At 43.1% G+C, this 18,175-nt stretch overlaps 1 protein-coding gene across 2 annotated transcripts in view; it reads right to left on the bottom strand.

The window, feature by feature from the left end:
- GALNT14 (polypeptide N-acetylgalactosaminyltransferase 14) overlaps positions 1–14,065 on the bottom strand; it is a 378,447-nt gene extending 364,382 nt beyond the window's left edge. The window contains exon 1 of one of the 2 annotated variants that reach the window (XM_075204367.1): positions 13,759–14,065. In XM_075204367.1, the coding sequence (XP_075060468.1) occupies positions 13,759–13,902 (144 nt within the window). In that variant the 5' untranslated portion in view covers positions 13,903–14,065. The remainder of the gene's footprint in view (positions 1–13,758) is intronic. The other variant, XM_075204366.1, reaches the window with a different exon arrangement.
- Between the last annotated feature and the right edge of the window lie 4,110 nt (positions 14,066–18,175).

The following is an 18,175-nucleotide window of genomic DNA, read 5'->3' as shown; positions in this document are numbered from 1 at the left end:
TGTAGTGTGGTATAGATAGAGTGGTCCACACAATATAATAATAAAACCCTCAACTGGTCTGAATTCCACCAAACAAGTATCTTGACTGCGTAGTGTGGTGGCCCCGGTACACAATTTGGTACCGAGGCCACAATATAATTTAAAAACCCTCCACGTGTCGGAATTCCACCAAACAAGTATCTGGACTGCATAGTGGGGTGGCCCCGGTACCCAATTTGATACCGGGGCCACATTACCTCCTCCAATTTCCAAGTGTAGTGTTTATAACATCTTAACACTACACTAATTCTAGCACGTCAAAACCTCTTGTTTTAAATAATGACAGGGCATTTAACTTTTGATTTAATTTATTGAATTTGTTGGCATTTTCTTTTACTTTTTGAACATGGCAAACGACTGTTGAATGGTCACATAATGCCAAAAAAAAAGGTGCAAGATGGAATTGTCCTTGGGCCCTCCCACCCACCCTTATGTTGTTGAAATAGGACATGCACACTTTAACAAACCAATCATTTCAGCGACAGGGCCTACCAAACAACTGTGGCTGAAATGATTGGTTTGTTTGGGCCCCCACACCAATAAAACAATTCATCTCTCCCTGTACAAACTAAACAGGCTCTACTGAGGAAAGATGTCGTCCTTATCCTCAACCTCTGATTCCTCTCCCCCTACAGTGTGTACTTCCTCCTCCTCACACATTATCAATTCGTCCCCGCTGGACTCCACAACCACAGTCCCTCTGTACTGTCTGGAGGGCAGTGCTGTACTTCATTGAGGAATTGATTATTCATTTTTATAAACATCATTTTTTCAACGTTGTGAGGAAGCAACCTCCTTCGCCGCTCACTGACCAGGTTCCCCGCTGCACTAAAAACTCTTTCCGAGTACACACTGGAGGGGGGACAACTCAGTTAAAAAATAGAGCCAGTTTGTACAGGGGCTTCCAAACTGCCTTTTGGAGTTCTACCACGTCACTACCTCTAGTTAATTTAGATTGCAAGGCTTGTAAATATAAATACTTTGAAGATAAAAAAAAGCAGGCTGCACAGACTGTGGAGCTAGAAAGTGAAATTAAATGGACCACGTTACTTTGGTGGCTATCTATGCCCCCCCCCCCCGCCCTACACTTGTAGTTGAATATAAATAAAGCAGCCTGCATAGACTGTAGAACTAGCAATTCAAATATACAAAGAAATGGACAAAGGCAGTTTGGTATCTGTCTGCATCAGATCCCCTCTCCACTAGGAGTAAAACAGAAAACTTTTCAGCCGTTATATAATCTAGAATATAAATAGAAATTGAGAAATGCAATTTGGTATCTGTCTGCATCATAATCATCAACATCCTCCTCAGCGCCAGCTACATCAATATCCTCCTCCCAGTGCACAACATTCACACCTTCATTAGCCAAATCTGTAACTGGACTGTGGGTGATCCTTCCAGCATATGCAGAGGGCGTGCTGCAAATGCTGGATGGAGTCACCTCTTCCCGTACAGTGATGGGAAGGTCAGGGTTCACAACCAACAACACCCTTGGACTCGCCTTGGGGATTTGTGATGTCATCTGTTTAGAAGGCAGAGTTCTTTGCTGTTTTGTTGTTGTTGCTGACAGCATAACTCTCTTAAATTTTTTGTAGGGGGGGGAGGAGGGCTTTGATCCTTGGGTGAAGTTGGACCACTAGTCATGAACACGGGACAGGGCCTAAGCCGTTCCTTGCCACTACTTGTCGTAATTGGCATATTGCCAACTTTACGTTTCTCCTCAGATGATTTTAAGTTTCTTTTTTTGCTGTTTTTTGAGAACTTGGGCTTTTTGGATTTTACATGCCCTGTACTAGGAGATTGGGCATCGTGCTTGCCAGACGACGTTGATGGCATTTCATCGTCTATGTCATGACTAGTGGCAGCAGCTTCAGCATTAGGAGGAAGTGGGTCTTGATCTTTCCCTACTTTATCCTCCAAATTTTTGCTCTCCATTATATGTAGCACAAGATACTGCAGAATGTGTGAACTTGGTAATATTGCAGTACCAATGGACTTATAATGCTGGATTGGTTTTGCAAATTTGGTTATAATTATTATATTTTTTTTTTTTTTTTTAATTTTTTATTTTTTTTTACTTTTTTTTTATTTTTTACAAACTTGGGAATAATGGGGAAATAACTATGCCCTTAGAAGCACAGAGCACAGGACACAGCACCACTGGACTGAACAGGACACGGCACAGGACCCAGCAGCACTACGGAACTCAGCAGGACAGAGCACAGGACACAGCACCACTGGACTGATACTGCAGAATGTGTAAACTTTGTAATATTGCAGTACCACTGGACTTTTACTGCTGAATGTGTGAACTTGGTAATATTGCAGTACCAATGGACTTATAATGCTGGATTGGTTTTGCAAATTTGGTTATAATTATTATATTTTTTATTTTTTTTTTAATTTTTTATTTTTTTTTACTTTTTTTTTATTTTTTACAAACTTGGGAATAATGGGGAAATAACTATGCCCTTAGAAGCACAGAGCACAGGACACAGCACCACTGGACTGAACAGGACACGGCACAGGACCCAGCAGCACTACGGAACTCAGCAGGACAGAGCACAGGACACAGCACCACTGGACTGATACTGCAGAATGTGTAAACTTTGTAATATTGCAGTACCACTGGACTTTTACTGCTGAATGTGTGAACTTGGTAATATTGCAGTACCAATGGGCTTATACTGCAGGATTGGTTGTGAAAATTTTGTGGTAATTAAAAAATATTAAAGTAGTTTTTGGTATTTTATAAAAAAAACTTTTTTTTATTTTTTTAAACACAGGGGAATATTGGGGAAATAACTATGCCCTTAGAAGCATAGAGCACAGGACACAGCACCACTGGACTGAACAGGACACAGCACAGGACCCAGCAGCACCACTGACCTCAGAAGGACAGAGCACAGCACACAGCACCACTGGACTGATACTGCAGAACACAGCACAGCACAGCACAGCACAGCACAGCACTAAACAGCACAGCACTAAACAGCACAGAACTAAACAGCACAGAACTAAACAGCACAGAACTAAACAGCACAGAGGACCACCTAACACACCCTCCCTCTACCCTGATCAATGCCCGAGTGAAGATGGCGGCGACTAGCGGGGAATTTATAGGATCCGAGTATCGCGAGATCCGACAACGGGATTATGAGTCAGAGCCTCAGTTTCACTTTTGAATTTGGCGCCAATACCCGGATCTGTCTCGGATCCGACTCGGATCCGCAACGTTCGGGTGGGCTCGGATTTCAGAAATCCGAGCGCGCTCATCCCTAGTTGCTATGCGTTATAGTACCATTATTCCTGCACCCATTATTATAAATGTTCCCAGTTCTATTAAATCCTTGTTCAGCTTAAAATCTAACTGCTGGTGAATTTTACATAAAGAATAAAGTGACACGTCTATAACTAAAAAGTGAAGGGAACATTATTTCAAATGTAGTCTTGAACAAATCTTTATGACCACGGTTTGGGAGTATTCACAAAACGTTAGAATGTTATAAAAACAGGTACACGTGAAAATGTTCTCCGAATTTTCAAACCCTTCTATGTTAATCTTTTTGGTGTCGGTCAGTTCTCAAGTAAACATTTTTTTAGCCCAAGACCCCAATACTAATTGGATACCTTTCTCAGAACCCTAGATATATGGTAATTAATAGTATACCTTATTGTACAGGGTAGACTGAACTAACGATGAGCGGGCTCGGACTTTCTAAATCAGAGCACCCCCGAACAGTGCGGATCCGAGCCCGATCCGAGCACTATTCGGGTATTCGCGCCGATTGCCAAAGTCAAAACGAGGCTTTTGGTCATTACTTCCGCCGTCGGATCTCGCGATACTCTGATTATTTAAATTCCCTGCTTGCCGCCGCCATCTTCACTCGGCATTGATCAGGGAGGCGGGAGGTTGTGTTTTAGTGGTGTCCTCTGTCCTGGTCATTCCTGTTGTTCTGTCCTGCTGAGTCCAGTGGTGCTGTGTCCTGTGCTCTGTCCTGCTAAGTCCAGTGGTGCTGTGTCCTGTGCTCTGTCCTGCTAAGTCCATTGGTACTGCTATATATCAACGTTCACTGTTCCTGCAGTCTTAAAAAAATTGGTACTGCAATCTAACTACGTTCACTGTTCCTGCAGTCAAAAAAAATTGGTACTGCAATCTAACTACGTTCACTGTTCCTGCAGACAAAAAAAATTGGTACTGCAATCTAACTACGTTCACTGTTCCTGCAGTCAAAAAAAATTGGTACTGCAATCTAACTACGTACACTGTTCTTGCAGTCTTAAAAAAATTGGTACTGCAATCTAACTACGTTCACTGTTCCTGCAGTGAAAAAAAATTGGTACTGCAATCTAACTACGTTCACTGTTCTTGCAGTCAAAAAAAATTGGTACTGCAATCTAACTACGTTCACTGTTCCTGCAGTCAAAAAAAATTGGTACTGCAATCTAACTATGTTCACTGTTCCTGCAGTCAAAAAAAATTGGTACTGCAATCTAACTACGTTCACTGTTCCTGCAGTCAAAAAAAATTGGTACTGCAATCTAACTACGTTCACTGTTCCTGCAGTCAAAAAAAATTGGTACTGCAATCTAACTACGTTCACTGTTCCTGCAGACAAAAAAATTGGTACTGCAATCTAACTACGTTCACTGTTCCTGCAGTCAAAAAAAATTGGTACTGCAATCTAACTACGTTCACTGTTCCTGCAGTCAAAAAAAATTGGTACTGCAATCTAACTACGTTCACTGTTCCTGCAGTCAAAAAAAATTGGTACTGCAATCTAACTACGTTCACTGTTCCTGCAGTCAAAAAAATTGGTACTGCAATCTAACTACGTACACTGTTCTTGCAGTCTTAAAAAAATTGGTACTGCAATATAACTACGTTCAATCTAACTACATATAATCTGTAAAGCCTTTGCCGAGTGTGTGTGGTTTAGGGGTACGCTCTCTTGTGCTGCATATAATGGAGTACAAAAATTTGGAGGATAAAGTAGGGAAAGATCAAGAACCACTTCCTCCTAATGCTGAATTTGCTGCCACTAGTCATGACATAGACGATGAAATGCCATCAACGTCGTCTGCCAAAGCTTATGCCCAATCTACTAGTAGAGGGCATGTAAAATCCAAAAAGCCAAAGTTCACTAAAATTAGCAAAAAAAGAAAATTGAAATCATCTGAGGAGAAACGTAAACTTGCCAATATGCCATTTACGACACGGAGTGGCAAGGAACGGCTTAGGCCCTGGCCCGTGTTCATGACTAGTGGTTCAGCTTCACCCAAGGATCTAAGCCCTCCTCCTCCCCCCCCCCTCTAAAAAATTTAAGAGAGTTATGCTGTCATCAACAACACAGCAAAGAACTCTGTCTTCTAAAGAGATGGCATCACAAATCCCCAAGGCGAGTCCAAGGGTGTTGGTGGTTGCGAAGTCTGACCTTCCCATCACTGTACGGGAAGAGGTGGCTCCTTCCACCATTTGCAGCACGCCCTCTGCATATGCTGGAAGGATCACCCACAGTCCAGTTACAGATTTGGCTAATGAAGGTGTGAATGTTGTACACTGGGAGGAGGATATTGATGTAGCTGACGCTGAGGAGGATATTGATGTAGCTGGCGTTGAGGAGAAACTTGACGAGGAGGAGGCTGATGTGGTTATCTTAAATGAGGCACCAGGGGGGAAAACAGTTGTTGTCCATGGGATGAAAAAGTACATCGTCATGCCTGGCCAGAAGACCAAGAAATCCACCTGTTCGGTCTGGAATTATTTCTATGCCAATCCAGACAACAAATGTATTGTCATATGTAGCTTATGTAAAGCTCAAATAAGCAGGGGTAAGGATCTTGGCCACCTAGGGACATCCTCCCTTATACGTCACCTGATGAACCTTCATAATTCAGTGTTTAGTTCAGGAACTGTGGCTAGGACCGTCAGCAGTCCAGGGACACCTAAATCCCTTGGTCCTGTTGTATCCACACCAGCAATACCCTCCTCGTCAATTTCCTCCACGATCTCGATCAGAGATAGTCCTGCAGCCCAAGTCAGCAGTATGACTGAGTCCTCTTCAATCCGGGATTCTTCCAGAGGATCCTGCAGCGCTACGCCTACTACTGCCGCTGCTGCTGTTGATGCTGGGAGTCGGTCATCTTCCCAGAGGGGAAGTCATAAGACCGCTACGTCTTTCACTAAACAATTGACCGTACAACAGTCGTTTGCCATGAGCACGAAGTACGACAGTAGTCATCCTATGGCAAAGCGGATAACTGCGGCCTTAACAGCTATGTTGGTGTTAGACGTGCGTCCGGTGTCCGCCATCAGTGGAGTGGGATTTAGACGGTTGATGGAGGTATTGTGTCCCCGGTACCAAATCCCGTCGAGAGTCCACTTTACTAGGCAGGCGATACCCGGGATGTACAGAGAAGTACGAAAAAGTGTCCTCAGTGCTCTGAAAAATGCGGTTGTACCCACTGTCCACTTAACCACGGACATGTGGACAAGTGGTTTAGGGCAAACTAAGGACTATATGACTGTGACTGCCCACTGGGTAGATGCATCGCCTTCCGCAGCAATAGCAGCAGCTGCATCAGTAGCAGCATCTCCCAAACGTTCCAAGGCAGGCAACGTTGTGTATCACTGGTTTCAGTGAGAGGCACAACGCTAACAACCTCTTAGAGAAACTAAGAGAAATCATTTCGCAGTGGCTTACCCCACTTACACTCTCCTGGGGATTTGTGGTTTCGGCAAACGCCAGTAACATTGTGCGGGCATTACATATGGGCAATTTCCAGCACGTGCCATGTTTTGCCCACACAATAAATTTGGTGGTGCAGCATTACCTGAAGAGTGACAGGGGTGTGCAGGATATGCTTGCGGTGCCCCGCAAAATTGCTGGACACTTTCGGCATTCAGCCAGTGCCTACCGCAGACTCGAGCAACATCAGAAAAGCCTGAACCTGCCCTGCCATCACCTCAAACAAGAGGTTGTGACGCGCTGGAACTCCACCCTCTATATGCTGCAGAGGATGGAGGAGCAGCAAAAGACCATTCAAGCCTACACAGCCACCTACGACATAGGCAAAGGAGTGGGGATGCGCCCGAGTCAAGCGCAGTGGAGACTGATTTCCGTGTTGTGCAAGGTTCTCCAGCCGTTTGAACTTGCCACACGAGAAGTCAGTTCCGACACTGCCAGCTTGAGTCAGGTGATTCCCCTGATCAGGCTGTTGCAGAACAGCTGGAGAAAGTGAGGGAGGAGCTGGTAAGCCATTGCGATTCCACAAAGCATGTAGCTCTTGAGGATGAAGCCCTTCATACGCTTTGCCAGGATCCGAGGGTGGTCACTCTTTTAAAGTCAGAGGAATACATTCTGGCCACCGTGCTCGATCCTCGGTTTAAAGCGTATGTTGTGTCTCTGTTTCCGGCGGATACAAGTCTACAGCGGTGCAAAGACCTACTGGTCAGGAGATTGTCCTCTGAAGAGGACCGTGACATGCCAACAGCTCCTCCTTCATTTTCTTCCACACCTGTGGCTGCGAGGAAACAGCTGAGTTTTCATAAACGACCCGCTGGCGGGGATGCAGAGAACATCTGGTCCGGACTGAAGGACCTGCCAACCATTGCAGACATGTCTACTGTCGCTGCATTGGATGCTGTCACCATTGTAAAAATGGTGGAGGATTACTTTGCTGACACTATCCAAGTAGACATGTCAGACAGTCCTTATTTTTACTGGCAGGAAAAAAAGGCAGTTTGGAAGCCCCTGTACAAACTGGCTCTATTTTACCTGAGTTGTCCCCCCTCCAGTGTGTACTCCGAAAGAGTTTTTAGTGCAGCGGGGAACCTGGTCAGTGAGCGGCGAAGGAGGTTGCTTCCGCAAAATGTTGAGAAGATGATGTTCATAAAAATGAATTATCAATTCTTCAATCAAGACCAGCAATGGCCTCCAGAGACTACAGAGGGACCTGTGATTGTGGAGTCCAGCGGGGACGAATTGATAATGTGTGAGGATGAGGAAGTACACACTGAAGGGGGCGAGGAATCAGAGGATGAGGATGGGGACCACATCTTGCCTCAGTAGAGCCAGTTTTTTACTTTGTACAGGGAGAGATGAATAGCTTTTTTTGTGTGGGGGCCCAAACAAACCAATCATTTCAGCCACAGTAGTTTGGTAGGCCCTGTCGCTGAAATGATTGGTTTGTTAAAGTGTGCATGTCCTTTTTCCGCAACATAAGGGTGGGTGGGAGGGCCCAAGGACAATTCCGTCTTGCACCTCTTTTTTTGGCATGATGTGCTCTTTGGGGGCCTAGTTTTTCAAACTGCCATTCTGTCTGCCACTGCAGTGCCACTCCTAGATGGGCCACGTGTTTGTGCCGCCCACTTGTGTCGCTTAGCTTAGTCATCCAGCTACCTCGGTGCAACCTTTTGGCCTAAAAACAATATTGTGAGGTGTGAGGTGTGAGGTGTTCAGAATAGACTGGAAATTAGTGTAAATGAATGTTATTGAGGTTAATAATAGTGTAGGAGTGAAACAAATCCAGAAATCTGGATTTTAGCACTTTTTATGCTTTTTAAAAAAAAAATCAGAACCCAAAACCCAAAATCAGAACCAAAACCTTGAATGGGGTGTTTTGGCAAAACCCATTCGAACCCAAAACCTCAAGTTAATCAGAACCCAAAACCCAAAACACGAAAAGTGGCCGGTGCACACCCCTAGACTGAACCCCAAATGTTGCTTTAGTTATCAGTTTCAGCAGATTAAATAGTACTTCTCTTCTATGAATTTAAAATATTCAAACAAGCCAGCAGCAATGACCAGCAAATAACCCCAGCAATAACCAGCAAAGAGCCACCAGTGATGAACAGAAAAGAGCTCCTAGTAATGACCAGCAAATAGCCACAAGAATGACCAGCAAATAACCCCCAGTAATGACCAGCAAATAGCCCCCAGCAATGACCAGTAAATTGCTCCCAGTAATTACCAGAAAAGAACCAGCAGCAATGACCAGCAAATAGCCACAAGCAATGACCAGCTAATTGCTCCCAGCAATAACCAGCAAATACCATCCAGCAATGACCAGTAATTGCTCCTAGAAATGACCTGCATATAGCCACCAGAATGATCAGCAAATAGCCCCCAGTAATGACCAGCAAATACCCCCAACAAATAGCCCCAAATAATGACTAGCAAATAGCTGCAAGCGATAACCAACAAAGAGCCCCTAGTAATGACCAGCAAATAGCCAGCAGCAAATAGCCAGAAGCAATGGCCAGCAAATAGTTCCCAGCAATGACCAGAAAATAACCACCAGCAAATAGCCACCAGCAATGACCAGCAAAGAGCAGCCAGCAATAACCAGCAAATAACCCCCCCCCCCCCACAATGACCAGTAAATAGCCCCCAGAAATGACCAGCATATAGCCACCAGAATGACAAGCAAATAACCCGCAACAAATAGCCTCCAGTAATGACCAGAAAATAGCCCCCAACAAATAGCCCTTAGTAATGACCAGCAAATAGCCAGCATCAATGACCAGCAAATAGCCAGAAGCAATATCCAGCAAATAGCCCCCAGCAATGACCTGCAAATAGTCGCTAGCGATAACCAGCAAAGAGCCCCTAGTAATGACCAGCAAATAGCCATCAGCAAATAGCCACCAGAATGACCAGCAAATAATCCCCAGTAATGACCAGCAAATAGCCCCAGGTAATGACCAGCAAAGAGCCCCAAGTACAGACCAGCAAAGAGCCATCAGAATGACCATCAAATAGCCCCAAGTAATGACCGGCAAATAGCCCCCAGCGGTACAGAAGTTAATACCATCAGTGTCCAGGATGTTACAACCATGATTTGTCCGGCTGCCAATAACTTTCACACAGTAACATCTGAATGTGACAACAGTATTTTATTATTTCATTTTCAGAGACATGGTTTTCTTATCTGATTGTTTAATCAAGCCAAACGCTGTGGGCAACAAGCCTGTTATGTGCCTGTGCCCCCCCCCCCCCCCCCCCCCCCTCCTGATGTCTAACCTCAGCCTGTGCTCTCTGCTGTTCATAAATATTATTTGGTTATTTAATATTGATTTTTATATATCACTGGTAAGATGCAATTATGCTGAGAGTGGCAGAACGCCGTAATGGCTCCGTACGTAAAGAGTGATAAGACGTCTGCAAAATATGCGATTAAACTGTTGTATAGATGTTATTTTCAGGTGGTTGTAACATGAAAGGGGCGAACGCTCACCGTAGACAATGAAGCATTGATGCCCCTGTTTCTGTCTCACATTGTTGTAGGAAATTGTTTGCTGAACACAAAAAAAAAACAAAAAAAAAGAGCTGATGTAGCTGAAAATAAAAGTTTATTTCTCAATTAGTTTTTCTTGCTGTCTACAGATTCCTAGATATTATATACAGGCAATTATGCAAAGCGGACATTTAAAGGATTTATTATTATATAAATGATCAGTAACACATTTGGGACATAGTTGATTCCCCGTTAAGGATCATACTTCACCATGTATTTAAATATTTGGCTGACATATTGGTTTCTGGGTAAAACGAGAACTAAATATCCGCCACAGACTTCAACCGAACAGCGCCCCCTGACAAACTGTAGGAAATACAATACGCTTATAAAGCCCATACTGTTATATATTAATACACATTGCTTTAGGAATTTATCCAAACTTACAAACCAAGCAAGGGCAAGGCAGATGATCACAGAGGGTTAGTTAGATCTAATTTTATTTTTGTGTCGCCTGCCCATCTAATATCACCAATACTGTAGCTGTGAATTGCCAGGAAATTTACTGGAATTCAATCAAAATAGGTCAAATATTCACCGCAGCAAAAGTTTTTTTGCTTTTTTCTTAAAAAAAGAGTATTTTTCAGTAAAAATAATGCAAATATATAGCATTATTCAAGTAAATCAATGGATGAAAATAAAATGAATGGGCCAATGGCTCAAATGAATGGACTGGTACTTAGATGGTCGCCCAATGGGTGCAAGTATTGTACTAGTAGATGGAGAGTTACAGCAGGAGGGCGTGGTTGGAGGGCGGGGCGGGGTAATTCGCGTCATTTCGGCTCCGACCCCTGAGACAAAATGCTGTGGTTTTTTCACGGGGGCGGGGCCAAAATGACGTGCTTCACCGCGAATCGCATCATTTAGGCTAGGCGGTTGCAGGATGTGGGAGACTTGCCTGCTCTCCCGGGAGTCCGTGAGACCGACCCGAATATCGGGAGTCTCCCGGACATTCCGGGAGAGTTGGCAAGTATGGTTTTATCTAATAAGTGAAAGAGAAGTGTCAGGTCATAGAACACTGCAAATTGAAACCAGATACACAGACAAGCACTAGAGCAGAGATAGAAAACGGGAGCCCTCTGAGCTTTCACCTGTGGCCCCTAGCTCCTTCCTGCTTTATTGTCAGATGTGTTACAGCTTGTAACACTTGTATAAAATTACATGTTATTACAGATAGGTGTCTCTTTCTTTGATTAAATGTATTGTTATAACTTATTACCTAACTATACCTAACGAACTATACTTCAATGATAAATGGATATTTTAATTTATAATATAATGAACCCCGAGAACAATCTATGAGCTACAATGATAAATAATTATACTGATTCTAAAGTACCACAGTAGAAAACCATGAAACAGTTATCTCATGCACATACTACTTAATTAACACTACATAGGTGACATCCATTGACACGATATTGTCAAAATGTATTATTTCCACCAATCCTGGCAATATACACATCTTATAGCATATATTTGGCAAGAAGCTAGAATTATAAATATTTACAAATGGAGTATCACATAAGCTGGTAGTAAACTTCTGTTTTATAGCATTAAATAGGGATGGCCAATAAAAAAAGGGGACAGTTTATGGGGGTAACTTCCACTTATTAAATGAAGCTAAGATTTGTAGTTTAATGTATTAGGAATTAATAACAAATAATCCAAACAAACTAGAATATTTTGAAAACTTTAAAAGACATGAGGGATTTCTCGATAAACAAATATACACATAAGGGAGTACTAGAATTATTGAAAAAATTGAGTTACCCACTTTAGCAATAACCCTGCACACTTTAGCAGGTACTTGGGATAAGGGACTTGGGATAAGGGGCACTGGGTAAATATTTACCATCAAAATAGGGTACTTGGTACATTAAGGTACTCTGATATTAGGGAATGGATACTTTGTTGTTGGGAATAGAAATGGACAAGCCAAAATATGGGGTGTATGAAGCCCTCAGTGGAAGAACATTTTTTATCGGTTAACTCAGTGGATTCCAAACTTTTTCATTTCAAGGCACCCTTAGGGTCTCCAAAATTTTTTCAAGGCACCCCTAAGCCAAAATAATTACCAAGTAGTCCCCCGTCTTGCTTACCACTGGCCCTGGCCGAGGCCCCCTGTGAGATCTCCAAGGCACCCCAGGGTGCCCAGGCGCACAGTTTGGGAACCACTGGGTTAACTTATTTTTTTTAACCACTTATTGGCCAGTGATATCACTCATCACTTCGGCGTTACCCCCCCATCCACCGTTCTGGTGAATGCTGACTGCTAATCAGGGAGCTCACTGAGGTGCAGGCTGAACTTCCCCAACCAGCAGATTGCTCCTCTTCAATCACCGGATCACTTGCAAAGTGCAAAACACTCTAAAAAATGAGCTGGTGAGATCGTCTAGTGTTGGTTTAATAAAACTGCTAATTATACAGCAGTGTGTGAGAAGAGGCAGCTTCCCTGGGCAATTTCAGGGGATCCAGCCAAATATGCATTATTCATCAATTCTCATTCTGTAGCCCAGATATTTGCTGGGGTTAACTCCTTCACTGCCGCTCTGTGCTCAGCTGAGAGACTTGTGCTGCGAGAGGTCGATGTCAGTTCAGGCCACTGGTTCCTCTGCTAGGCTAGCACATGGCTACAATTAAACCGCAACAGTGTCCTGCTGTAAATTCAGTAGCAGAAATGCAACGCTGTTTGCAACTCTTACATGGAAGGAAATTCTTGGAACAAATATAAATAAACATCACAAAGGAAAAAATGCAACAACAAGCCAGCAGCTGACATACAATATGTACATGCCAACATCTGCTTATATATACATCTAAGCACCCTCTCTCGTAGAGCTGTAATTGTACAGACACTTCAGCCTCAACATCACACCTCATTCAGCAGAGTCCTTATTTATTTTCCCTGCTGTGTATAAATAGATACCGTCACAGTCAGCAGGTCCAACCCAAGTTCTCCAGATTAGACTACGGACCCCATTTGTCATCCAGTCGCAGTTGGAGTACTCTTGTCGTGTCAGCATTCACTACATGGAAAGCCATAGACAGTAACACCTGCAGTGACACAATTCCACAACTGTACACTGACAACACACCAGTGATACACAGAATCCATGTCCCCAGTCCTGAAACCCCCGTCTATATACACCTGTATACCTGGCAGGGACTTTTAAGCAGCAAAGGGTTAACCTGTAACTTTCTTCCACTTGGGAATATATTATATGGACCCTGCGCTTGTACTGCGCCCCTCTGGGTCACCAGGCATTAGTGGGTAACCTACATTGGCAGATGATGCCACCTGCCATGCCAGGCTCCAGGTAACATGAAGAGTCGGTAACCTCAGGAGCCAGGGGTAACCTTTACTGTCTTTATCCAGGCATGGGGTGGATAAGGTTATACAAAGTCCAGGCTTACCTTGCTGTTGTCCCCCTCTGAATCCTCCGCTTCTAACTTCCTCCTGCCCCCTAATAGGAAGATAAGGATGGCAATCCACACCAGCCCAATGAGAGACAGCACAAGCCTCCGAGCCATCCACCTCATGGTCCAGGGGCTCCTCATGAGAAGTGGGGGGACATCCCCGCTGCGTGCTGCGATGTGCTGCTCATGTGTCTCCCGGTGCTGTGTGCCAGCCGGTGTGTGAGGATGGGGAGCGGGCAGAGTGACCCCGGTGCGGGCAGCTCTGGATCCAGCACTGCGAGCAGCGGAATGAAACCCACTGACACACGCTGATCGGGAGAGCCGTGCGCCCCCTGCTGGCTGCCACGTCGTCCTGCATCGGGCTGGCCGTGCGCACAGAGCCCCGTCTCACCTGGGCAGGTGTGGTGCCAGGTAGGGGCAGCCGGGGGCACCAAGGGCGCACGCCGTAGTCACCTGTCTTCTAGTGATATTACAGTGTCCCCTATGCCCACGTTGTTCAGTTCGTTGTATAATAAGTGTCCATGGGACTAGGTCACTTCCCACCGACAGTTATTTTATGGTATTACTTGCACATAACCAGTCTATTTTGATGACAATCCAGATTTCTATGATGCCACATTACTTGACTTTAAATAGATATATATATATATATATATATATATATATATATATATATATATATATATATCTATATCTATATAACATATCTGTATTTATTTATATATATATATATATATATATATATATATATATATATATATATATATATATATAAATAAATACATATATATATATATTGTCATTCAGTAATATAGTACCAGCTAATTCCGTGGAACAAACACAGTAGTAAAACAATACTGGGTAATACAGACAGGCAGAGAGATAAGACCCTGTCTGCAAACTTACTATTGGGCAGCACAGTGGTTTGGTGGTTAGTCTCACAGCACTGGGGTCATGAGTTAAATTCCTGACCATGGCCTTATCTGTGTGGAGTTTGTATGTTCTCCCCGTGTTTGCGTGGGTTTCCTCCGGGTGCTCCTGTTACCTCCAACACTCCAAAAACACACTGGTAGGTTAATTGGCTGCTGACAAAATTAAGGTGTGTGTGTTAGGAAATTTAGACTGTAAGCTCCAATGGAAAAGGGACTGATGTGAATGAGAAAAATTATCTGTACAGCGCTATGGAATTTGTAGTGCTATATAAATAAATGGTCATGAACACACACACACACACACACACACACACACACACACATATATATATATATATATATATATACATATATATTTAACAGATTGAGCACTTTGTAGTTGACTGCTCATAACAAAAGATAGGGGGATCTCCAGGGCCAAAGTTTTGGGCTATCCCAGGAAATTCGGATGAATTAGTTTAGTATTGAGGTGTTTTGCTGTACGTGTCATTCATATAAAAGAAAAAGAAACAACCCTATTTGTTCTCAGAATCCTAATTTACTGAACATCTGCAGATTGAAAGATATTTCCATTTCTGCAAATTATTTCTTAAGACATTAATACACATCAAGATCTGATCTTAAGATCTGATTGTTTTTAAACAAATTGTCAGAAAATCAAGGATTGTGTGGGTGACAATAGATTAACTATAAACAGATGTAGATGGCTAAAGATATGGAGAATACAATAGGAAATGGTAGGAAATTTTAATCAGAAATATTTGAACTACAGTTGACCAGGGTCCGTGAATGACATCCTGCCAGCGAGCTGAGTGATGTCTTTAATTATGCCCGAGACCTCAAAGTGTGTACAGGATTTATAACTCCCAGATCACCGATTCTTGGTATTAACGAGAATATCTTTAACCTAAGGATGATTATGTCTGAAGCTCTGACACGTTCACTGCATTTGCATATATTTAACCATTTCCAAACAAAAAAATATAGCTGTGTGCATAAAGTTAGTCGTGTAATAATTAAAATAAAATTCATGCTGTAAGTGAATGTGTGAAATTGTTTAGAATTGTGCACTATTAAAATGATTGTGAAATTATTATGTATTTACATAACAGTTTGCTACAATGTATATTGTTCTATATCCCCAGCCTAATATAATGGGTTTGAGAATGGACTGCTCACTTACTCTGATATAAAATTACTTTGCATCAATATTCCTCTGTAATTGGAAACTGAATGTGGATTAAGAAACATTATGGGATTAGGACTCATTGGAAGTTAAATAAAATAGAAATCTAAAGTTTACATTTTTGTGCATAATATAGAGGGATTTAACCACTTCCATGACAGCCTATTGTAATCTGTTTTCATATGTAACTGGTAAAGATTAAGTACAGTAACAGACAAATACAGCCCATGTAAGAGCAGATCAAGAAGTTCAGCCTGAGTGCCAAACGGATGGATCTTTGTCTGATTTTGCAATATTAGGTCACACGTATTATAACCTCATAAACTATCAGATGCAGCCAGATTATGTCATGATCAGATATTGTTAGGGGGTATTCTTGGACCCAAACATGCTTTAATTTATCATCATCATCACTATTTATTTATATAGCGCCACTAATTCTGCAGCGCAGTACAGAGATCTCATTAACATCAGTCCCTGCCCCATTGTAGCTTACAGTCTTAATTTCCTAACATACACACAGACACAGACAGAGAAACTAGGGTTAAATTAATAGAAGCCAATTAACCTTACCAGTATGTTTTTGGAGTGTGGGAGGAAACCGGAGCACCCGGAGGAAACCCACGCAAATACGGGGAGAACATACAAACTCCACACAGATAAGGCCATGGTCAGGAATTGAACTCATGACCCCAGTGGTGTGAGGCAGAAGTGCTAACCACTGAGCCACCACGCTGCCCATTGCAGCCATTCAGGTCTACAGCAAGTTGTCTGGCTGGCACAGTTGCATTATGTATGGGGATATTAAGATTATCTTGCCCCCCCTCCCCCCCTGACAATGGGCCATGCTCAAATTGGCACACCGGCTGGTCACCCTCTGTCACACAATTATACTATGAACAGCACCTGTTTTCTTAGGACAGCCCTGATTGGACTTGTCTGTTTTGGATGTGTGGTTACAGGTGGGTCAGAGTGTGGTCAGGGTATAATGTCTTCTTAAATGTCCCCATTTACTAAACAGTAATATTCTGGTGTAGTCACAGGGCAGGTATTGCCTGGATCACTTAGAAGTAATCAGCAGCTTGTCAGGCGGTTTATTCTGCTAGATCACACACGGGAGAACTAATGGCCCTATAATACATATCCTGAATAAATCCTGATCCTAAATAAGTCTTATTTAGGAGCAGGTTTCACTATACAGGTCCTCGCAGGCATCCTACTGTAACTAGCACGTATTATATCTTCAAGTACACAACTAAAACTGGTATCAAAACAGTAATGGGGAACCGTTAACATCCATGACCCCAGGCTAGCCCCCACAGCTCTCTTTCTTATCATGTACCACTGAATAAGAGGGTCCTGTGTGAACAGGGACAACAGAGAATAGGATGTCACTCTGCAGTGGATCTCTGCACTGGATATCACTGTTCAGAGAGCATACTTTGTTATATCCCAGGACAATAAAATTAATTCTCTCTGACAATTGATATAAATATATGGTTGAAAAAATTAAGCCAGGAAGACAGAGCAATGTTTTAGGAAAAGCTGCCGGAAGGCATGTACAAACTGTTAAAAGAAAGTTGACCGATGGTGGAAACACACTTAAAAGTAGCTGTAAAACTTACTGACATTCTTTACTGTCTGTTCTTTACATGCGTGTTTATATAATTAGATATGCCATATTGCCTTTATGCATAAAAGTTGAGGAGGACAAAGGCAAATTAACTATAATAGATAAAACAGTCTAAGTCAGGTTCAGAAGGGGCAGGACATCAGCTACAGACAGGGAACCATCAACAGCATCACCTGCATATTACACAGCTGCCTGGTGTAGAAGGGGTAGGACATCAGTTATAGAGAGGGAGCCATCAACAGCAGCACCAGCATATTACACAGCTGCCTGGTGTAGAAGGGGCAGGACATCAGCTACAGACAGGGAACCATCAACAGCAGCACCTGCATATTACACAGCTGCCTGGTGTAGAAGGGGTAGGACATCAGTTACAGACAGGGAACCATCACCAGCAGCATCTCCGTATTACACAGCTTGCCTGGATTAGGAGCCGTAGGGCATCAGCTACAGACAGGGAACCATCAACAACAGCACCTACATATTAGACAGCTGCCAGTTTCAGAAGGACTAAGATATCAATAACAGACAGGAAAGCTTCACCAGCAGTACCCACATTTTACACAGCTGCCACGTTCAGAAGGGTTAGGTCATCAGCTACAGACAGGGAACCATCAACAGCAGCACCTGCATATTACACAGCTGTCACATTCAGAAGGGACAGGA

Source organism: Mixophyes fleayi, chromosome 3 (assembly GCF_038048845.1).
Source record: "Mixophyes fleayi isolate aMixFle1 chromosome 3, aMixFle1.hap1, whole genome shotgun sequence".
Classification (NCBI taxonomy): domain Eukaryota; kingdom Metazoa; phylum Chordata; class Amphibia; order Anura; family Limnodynastidae; genus Mixophyes; species Mixophyes fleayi.
Note: the sequence above shows the minus strand (reverse complement) of the source record. Positions and strands in the feature narration are given on the sequence as shown.